The following is a 9,556-nucleotide window of genomic DNA, read 5'->3' as shown; positions in this document are numbered from 1 at the left end:
AAAGAATGTCAATTGAACAAACCTGTCCTCCAAAATGAAAATGATAGCACTTCTAATTTCCAAGGAATGAAGGCCCAAGAGCCATATCTAGACAATATGAAACTAAAATAAATGAACTCACAATACTTGGCACTGTAACATCCATCACCAAGCATGTGAAGAGCCCAGAATAAAAGAAATAGTTCATTATAAAGAAAACACCTCTACTGTCAAGAACTATCCTCATCTACTATTTTAATTGCAAATATGAATATGAAATGCATGAGACATAAAATTCCCATAGATTCCAGGGATTTGTGGTGCTAGACGTGTGTTATTTCTGAAGGAAAACCATAGTTTCTGTTTCAAAGCTGCATTGGCAGAAGGTACCAACTACTGGGCAGAGTTAAGTGCATTTTCGATACTGGAAAATTTAACAATAAAGAAAGGTACTGCTCAAATCCAGATACTGGGAGATTCATAGCTAGTCATCAACTGGGTAAATGATAAAAAACAATATGCATATTTTGACCCTATCAAAACTAATAGAAAGAATTAAAGAGATGAATGAGAATTTCCCTAATAGGTTGTTGTAAACATCGACCTATCTAAAGTGAGAAACGTGTTTCTTAATAAAAAAAGTTGTTGGTTGAATCATAAAACCCAAAACAAAGAGCAGTGGACCACGTACTTGAATACTCATTGTCCATACAACAAAGAACAGTTCTATTAAGATATAACTAAACATGCCAGATATAAGTAAAGATATATACAATGAAAGTATTTGTTGGCTTCTAAGCATATGTACAATAAAAGCAGTATGTAGAGATGTAATTGAGAGTGAGCCGCTAATCATATATGCATGATGGGCCATGGCATCGGCAACACCAGTTAGTGTTTATTGTGGTGCCATGTTGTGCGAGCTGTTCCTGCAGTTGATGTCGCATCTGCCTGTGTGCATCCCTTTCATGGATGTGAATTGTAATCTTAAGTAGTTTCCTTATATTCTTTAACAACGTAATTGCTGGGCGCAAACGGTAAAGTGGCATGGATTGTTGTGGCAGGATCCTTGTCTGCATATCTTGTAATGTAAGTTCTTGTTGCTGGATTTCTTCGCAACACTCGTACAACTGTCGTAGGAAGCATGTATTCATACCTGTTGGCATCCAAAAAGTAAACACTGTAACTGACAATGAATATGTTTGACGATTTTGTTTGAATATTCAAAATAAATTAAACGATTCCAAATGAGTATAAAATCATATGAAATTAAATGTAATAGCAAGAAATCTATGTGAAACTTCGTTATGTAGTGAGTGGTGTTTACCATGTGGGTAATTCTGGAAGGCAGGTTGTATGATTGGCTAAAGTGTATTATCCTGGATAGATTTTGATGCAAGGAATGATTCCTCTTGCTGTCTACGCTTAAGATATGGATTCTTGTGCATTTGTGCAATGCGGGAGAATGGGAATGCTGGATTGATGTGTATGTCCGCTAGTGACCGCACTCTTGAAATTGCAGTGAATGTTAGCCCTTGGCGTTCTCTGGTGCCGATGTCCACTGTTGCTTTGTATAATGTCATTCCTTGTGACTTGTGTATCGTTAAAGCCCATGCCATTTGAAGTGGTATCTGACGGCGTGCACCCCTTGTGATGGGAGGAATGGGTACATATGTTGGGTGTGAAATGTTCCATGGTGTTCCTCTGTATTATTGAAAGTCAACAACCACAAAGGATGGTAATGCTGGGGGCTTTGAGTCAGTTGAATAAAATATTGAGATGACCTTCCCAAGCGCGCCATTGACAAGGCCTGCATGTACCCATAAGTTGCTGGTGAGCATAACTTTTTGTTCATTGCATAGGAGCACCTTTGCAGGTAGGTGCTCATCTTCTGTTGTAGTAGGAGTTTTCTGTCTTTGTTGTTCCGCAGAGCAAAGTGCTACTGGGATGTTCAATTGTTTGAGCATTTTCTTATTATGCAAGACAACTGCGTTGTTTGTTGCGAATAGGTGCATGGACTCGTCGAATGTGCATTTCTCTTCATGTGTAAGAGAGGAACTTGTTCTTGACATTAGATGTTGCCAATCTTCAAGTGTAGATATTCCATTCCTAAGATTTGAAAGTATTTGCCGGAAAGCAACCTGGGACGAGCTAGCTCCTTGTTGACGGAATACGGTTGAAAGTGTTATGAATATGTCGAAGCTGCGCCAAAGTGCAGTGCCATGCAATGTCCCAGCATATAAAGGAATGTCTTTTACAGGTGGTAGTTGGCCTAAATCTTCGACAAGGATAATTGAGCGATTACCAAATGGTGTATTCCGATGAAGAGGGAATGCCTCTCTTAGACGATCGTCAATGCGAGAAAGCATTTTTGGACCAATGAAGCTCATTTCGTCAATGAGGATGTATTCTACATGACGGAGTTGCTCTTGCAGGTGTAGGAGCGGCTGGCCTTCGAGAGGATGCATTTTCTGGATAGGGATATGAAGGGCAGAATGAATTGTGAGGGCATTTATGTTGAAAGCTGCAACGCCGGTTGGTGCAAGTAACAATAAAGGGTTTTTGTTGGCTGGCGAGTTTTCCACAAATGCTTGGTGAAGGCATTTAATCAAATGGGATTTTCCTGTGCCAGCTGTTCCTTGTACGATGATCTTCCGTGGGGATTTTGGCGAAGGGGTTTTGAAGTGTGAAAAAACAGCTGTGAAAGCTATGGTTTGGGTAGGGGATAATGTATGCGCATGGGGAAGGTTGGAAAATGAATGATGTTGGTGTTGAATGGGTGAGCGGTTGAATTCAATGAAATTGATGGCAGTTTCTTGCAAGGGGGGAGGGACAGTATTTTGTGACCAATTGTGGTTGACATCGAAGTCGCGGTAGCCAATCATGTCGAGGTCATCAATTGCAATATTGTAACCTGGGTGTAGTTGAGAGAGGATTTGCCATTCATTCATCTGAATGGAATCAGGGGGGGTGTGTGGGGTAGGTTGATCTTCAGTAGGTGGGCTTTGTGGGTTTTCGGGTTCGCGATGGACATGCCATGCTGTATATGCACCCTTTTTTTGTTCCCAGTGTGCAATAATTTCTGCATCAGTTGTACCGATATCATCAGGGAGTGTTCGGAAGGGGAAATACAAGAGTAATTCACTCCAACAGAAGGTGGCATAAGAAGGATTAGTAGAGGAAGGAATGACATTGTAATGGGGCAAGACATGTACAATCATTGGGGGGAATATGTGTTTCTAGTGGTTTCTTCTTTGCTGGGCAAAATATGACCACGAGCGAGCAGCTTCAAGGAGGGGCAGTGCTTCTAGTGAGGCAGGCCTGTTCATATACGCAACAATAAAGTTTGGTGTCGAACCAGGATTTTCAGTATCTTGCGAAACACGTTTGAAAACAACCCTGTTGACATTCAAAGAACAGAATGTACGGCTGCAAAGAGAGAGAGGTAGCTTTTGTAACATATGGCATATTTCTTGTGCACCAATGTCTCTATCTGCAATGGTTTCTGTAAGGAGTTTCCGGATGACACCACTAGTAGGTGCTTCTGGAAGGGCACTTTGTGATAGTCGCGATAGCATTTGACGGTAGCTCTCAGATCTTGTCTCTGCTTTTGTTGCATATTTTGAAATATATTTCAATACAGCATGGCGAGAAAGGACTGGTTGGCAATCAACATTTGCTCTCCAAATAGAGAGTAGATCGGCGTTGTGAATATTCAATCTTTCATCATTGCGAGCAGGGACATAGGTTTTATGACCCTTATCATCAATGAAAAGTGAAGAAGTGGACTTCAATTCCCACGGTACTCCATATCGGCAGCTAAGCACATTGTCTTTCTTACGAAGACAGGAAGATTCATGACACTTTGTATGACGTTGAACGCAGTTGACAAGCTCTGTGTAGTCTTCAAATTGATTGGATGCGAATATTGCTGCTGTGTCAAGGAGACACGGGTTATGAATTGTTGACTGGTGAAGCGGAATAGTTCGGTGTTCTGCCTGACGTGGATTCCAAGCAGTTACGTAGTGGTCGAAATATTTCTGTGCATTAGCAATTTCTAATGCATTGTCCCAATCAAGTGTGTCCATGTCTGGTGCATTTTGTAGCCAAAGGAAGCCATGAATGTGTGCGGATCCTCTATGTTGCCATTCGTATCTGAATATAACATGAAGGGTACATTCAGTTAATACATGTATATGCAATGTATAAAATTAATGTAGAGGGATATGGATATTAAATAATACCTGCACCAGTAGTCGGTTGCATGGAGGCCTTTTTGAAGGATTTCTTCAAGGAAAATTGTAAATCTACAATGCATATATTGTGCTGTTAGATGTGGGTTTTTAATGATGTTTTGGATTTTCCATTGGTAGGGGTTGACTGAAGTGGAATGAACACTTGTGGGCATGATCGTGTGCAAGTCATGCCATTTAGTATCAGCTGCACTGAGAGTGAAGAAGAATGTTGGGCTTCCTATTTGCGTGATCATGTCAGTCAGCTCAGATCGGCGTTTGTTCCAGAAAGACCGTGTTCCTCGTAGAGATGACCCAAACCTCATTATTTGCTCTGGCAATCTTGAATCTGGAGAGTCATGAAGACACTGGCATAAGTCTGACACCGTTGTTGGCAAGTTGTTCTCAATGTACTTCTTCACGAAAACACTGGCTGTTGCTTGGCTACGGTGGCGCATTAGAATGTTATAAAGATAGTAGCGGAATATTGGGTGTTGGCCAAAGCGGTTATCATGGTAGTGAAGCAAGTGCAAAGCATATTCATGCATTTCAACTTTTGTAAGTCTTGGTTGCATGATCATTGCAATGCCTGTAGGGAAGAGTGCGGGGAATGCCATGGCAAGGAGGCCGATGGTGTTGTATTCATTTATAGCGGTTGGAGATATTGGAGGCCAATCGATAGAGCTTGTTGAACTTGAATGGGTCGAGTGCAAATAGTTACAAATGTGGTCACGCTCGGTACATGAATTTGGGAGGACTGGAACGAAAGAAGAGGGTTGGATTTCTAATGGAGGTAGCATGACATCATCAGGATTATAAGTGGAATCAGTAGTGGTTTGATGGGGTTCAAAAGAGGAGGTGGTTACACTGTGGAGAAGAGAAGAAATGTCTGTAGGGAGATCTGGCAGCGTAGAAATTGTAGATGAATTCAATTGAACATCACGGTAGTTAGGGTCATATTTTATTTTGTATTCAAGGGCTGCAAGGACACGTGATTTGCAAACGTAGAATTCGTAAGCCTTTTCAGATGGATTTTGCCTTTTCACAATGAGGATGTCTAAGTCAGAGAGCATCCGGGGTAAGTATTTGGCAATACTGGTGATATCTTGAGGGAAGCTAATTGTATGGCCACTATATTTATATTGACCACCACGGGAATGAGTAACTTGTAGAATGGGGTTGATCTTGCAGACAAGATATCCTCTACTGAACTCTACTAAGGTATGTTGATTATGTTATGTTTTTGTTTAAGCTGACATGGTATACTTGCAGGAAGAAGATCAAATATGACTAGAAATATGGTAGAATATAGTTCACGAGACTCTCCCTATGGATTAGATGAGTAGCGTGGTGTTGGGCACTCTTTTGATATAACATACACATTGAGAAGCTTGAAGGTAGAAATAAGATGTTGCAAGACAGATAATGAAAAAATAATGTAGGCATAGGAGAAACAAGCATAAGTCAATGTAGTGATCCTTCAAAGCTTGTCAGAATTGTAGAGATAGGGATCGCTTAGGATCAACCATGGGCAGGAGGACATGACTAATGGAGCATATGGTAGTAGGTCTCATGGTGGGAACATGTCAGATAGAGATGAAACGATCAAAGATGGCAAGCTCTTGAATACATTGGATAGGAGAGGTGATGGAGACAAGTTCTATTCTAGTTTTGGTTCTGACAGGAACTATGATCATCTCATTATCATTTGTATAGGAAGAGTGACAGGGGATATTTTCCAGATGAGTTCAAGAAGGTTAAGCTACCTACCTTCGATGGATATTTGAAGAAGCGGGAGGATGCAAAGGCATGGCTACTTGGGATGAAGAAGTTCTTTGAGTTGCATGAATACACAAAGAATATGAAGGCCATAATAGTTAACTTCAGCCTCAAAGGGAAAGCAAATAACTGGTGGGAAGATGTGAAACGGGTTAGAGACATCAGGACACAAGATTTGAGTTGGCATAAATTCAAGATAATTTTCAGGAAGAAGTACTTGTTAGAGAGGTACTACGACAACAAATCCAAGGAGTTTTATGAGCTAAAGATGGGATCAGTGATAGATGAGAAGTACACGACTAATTTCCTAGAGTTATTGAGGTATGTACCATATCTTAAGGATGAGAAGGCCAAAGTTTAGAGATTTATCTTTGGATTTCCATTAGCATTTAGAGAACAGATTGAATATGATGAGCTTTGATCACTTGAAGAAGTCATTGGGAAATTGAAGCATTTTTATAAGAAATCAAAGCGCAAGACAAAATATCAGCAAGGTTGGAAAGGGAAAGACAAAGCTAAAGGTAAATGGCAGCCGAAAAGAACAAGGCCTTAAGATGCAGGCAAGCAATAAAATGTTGCACCTTACAAGAAGTTTAATGGGTCACATCATGGAGGGAAGCAGAATAAAGGTGATGGTATAGGACGATTGCAATGTTGGACATGTGGTAAGGATTGTCTTAAGAGGGGATTTCCGTAGAATCAGGGTGGTAGGCCTCATATATTCAATGCACAAGAGGCGTAGACAGTTGGGGATGTTGGGCAGAGCATTCCTCATATCTATGCAACATTAGATAATAGGAAGGCGGATCATGAGGAATCTATTATTGAGATGGACGATAAGCTTTGTGATCAAGTTGTTTCTTTTTTGATTGACCATGGATCTTGTTATAGTTATGTTAGTCTTGACCTAGTGGATAAGTGTGGTTTGAATAAGGAAGTGCATGCAGAATATTGGTTAGTGTAGTGGGATAAATGTACAAAGAAAATAGTTCATCATTGGGTAAGAGCTTGTGCATTCGAGCTGAATGGTATGCCTACATCAACACATTTGAATGAATTAGCGTTGGGATCATATAATTTGCTTTTGGGTATGGATTGGTTGTATCTTCACATGACTAAGGTGGAATTTTATGACAAATCTATTGAGTGTTTGGATGACAATGGAGAACAAAGGATCTTGTAGGGCAAGAAGAAGGCAACATCATTAAGAATGGTGAAAACTATGCAGGCAAAGCACAGTCACAAAAAAGGGTGTGTTATTTGCAGTACATATTTCCAATGATAAAAGTAAGGATGTTGAGGATATGGAGGTATTAATTAGGTACCCAATATTATAGCAGTTCCAAGATGTGTTTCTAGCAGAGATTACAAAGTTTCAGCCTCATAGAGAAGTGGAATTTTCCATTGAGTTGGTACAAGGGGCAACACCAACATCAAAGCCACGATACATGATGAGCACTCCATAGTTAATAGAGCCGAAGTTTCAGTTAAAGGAAATTCTTGAAAAATGATACTTTAGGCCAAGTGTATCACCTTGGGGTGCACTAGTGTTGTTTGTAAAGAACAAGGATGGTACTCTTAGGATATGCATGGATTACAGGAATTTGAACAAGGTAACCATCAAGAACAGGTATTTGTTACCGAGGGTTGATGACTTGTTTGATTAGTTTAAGGGAGAAACAATGTTCTCAAAGATTGATTTGAGATCAGGATACCATCAGGTATGCATTAAAGAAGAGGACATCTACAAGGCTACTTTCAGGACTAGGTATGGGCATTATGATTTTATTATAGTTCCATTTGGTTTCACTAATGCTCCAACTACTTTTATGTGCTTGTTGAATAGTGTATTTCATCCTTATCTGGACAAGTTTGTTATTGTATTCATTCATGACATCTTGATATATTCTAAAAATGAGGAAGAGCATGCTGAGCAATTAGAAACATTGTTGAGATTACTTAGAGAACATCAATTGTATGCCAAGCTTACCAAATTCAGTTTCTTTTAGATAAAGGTACGTTACTTGGGACATGTTGTTTCCAAGGAAGGCATAACAATAGATCTAAAGAAGATAAGACATATCATTGAGTAGACAGCTAATAGAAATGTGGATGAGGTAATATAATTTATGGGGGTAGCAGGTGTTATAGACATTTTCTGGCACTGCAACCCCAAGCATAAAATGTCCATAAACCAAGGGCTCCTAAGTCCCTAAAAGTGTTGTTCCAACCCCCAAAGGAATAAGGTCAACTGATTACAGCTTCTCCCAGAAGTTCTCCATGAAAAACTACTCAGAACTGGTCAAAACATGATCATTTCACCTGCTCCATAGGCAAAGTGCGTTGCATCTCACCTAAGTACACTCAGTAGGTGCATTGCATTTCAAAAAGCCCTTCTATGGGGTGCGATGGGCGAGAAGAGACAAATGGCAGTGTCAATCCGTGAGGTGGAGAAGCATGGAATCTTCCAGAAACTTCTCCTATGACACTTGCCTCTCTGAATTCGACCAAGGATGAGTAAGAGATCATCAATCTCCAAGTGGAAGCAAGAACTATCAGAGGGAAGACACTAATCAAATCACAAGCTGACTCATCTCCCTTACAGACATCTATATATGGATCCCTCATCCAAGAGATCCAGAGGCTGGAATTTTGTATCTTGTAAGGAATTGCTGTTGGTTTCTTGAGGCAACATCATAGTGTTGGGTGATCTAAGCTTTGCATGAGGTGAAGAAGGGCTTACTTGCTGAGAGGATGATGCTGGGTCAGAACAACTGGTTGTAACTCTCTTGGCTCTTTCTTGATTATCAATAAAGCTATTCAAGTTTTCCTCCATACTCTTGTGTAATTTATGTTTTGTGCATTTGTATGGTCAATTTACATCTGATCCTAGATTGTTTATGATAATAGATCCATGTTCTCGTATAGTGCTATGCTGCTTTGATTCTACAGGGACTCTGTGAAGCTGGGTATACAAGAAAGCAAGTAGCAAAGGACTATCAGAAGGGAGAGGAATCGAACAAGGAACCAAGCGCAAGACAAAGGTTGGTATCCTTTATTCTTCTCTCATCTATCTTTCATAAAGGAAAACGAAAGTAGTTTTACTTTGTTTGTTTCTAAGGCAGCTACCCGCCTTAGTGGGATTAGCAGTTCTGCATAGACACTTTTCCCTGTAACAAAATGGCGACTCCACTGAGGAGCGACTAGGTTGTTTGTTTATCTACATTTGTTTACTTTATAAACTTACAGACGGAGCCCGAAGTTGAGCCAGGTAGCTTTCGAACTGCATTTGCTATGCAAATGCAAAGTAGATAAATGCCGCTTCAGTCAATCTCCGGGTTTTGTTTATGAATTGAACAACTGATTTACAAACTCTCTAATGCCCTTGTGGTGGCTCTAGTAACCTCCTTAGATCTGCCCCTGTTGTTGATTTACTGATTACCACTTGCTCGGCCAAAATCCCTGAAATGAACTGCAAACTGTGACCCGGAACCCAAGCAAAGTCTTGTCCCTGGCCCAACGCACTCTCTGTTTTGTGAATCTCAAATTCAGCGCACTTCCCGAGT

General features: G+C 40.4%; 1 protein-coding gene across 1 annotated transcript; it reads right to left on the bottom strand.

Moving 5' to 3' along the window:
* Positions 1-1,688: 1,688 nt before the first annotated feature.
* LOC149198004 (uncharacterized) lies at positions 1,689-2,369 on the bottom strand. The gene has a single exon (XM_089408888.1). It carries the CDS (start codon positions 2,367-2,369, stop codon positions 1,689-1,691), a length of 681 nt encoding a protein of 226 aa, XP_089265014.1.
* Positions 2,370-9,556: the final 7,187 nt, after the last annotated feature.

The sequence above is a fragment of the Pinus tabuliformis genome, chromosome 2_2 (genome assembly GCF_031772625.1).
Source record: "Pinus tabuliformis cultivar Carrire ecotype Pingquan chromosome 2_2, CPIR1, whole genome shotgun sequence".
Classification (NCBI taxonomy): domain Eukaryota; kingdom Viridiplantae; phylum Streptophyta; class Pinopsida; order Pinales; family Pinaceae; genus Pinus; species Pinus tabuliformis.
The sequence above is the reverse complement of the archived record's forward strand: the minus strand, read 5'-3'. Positions and strand labels throughout refer to the sequence as shown.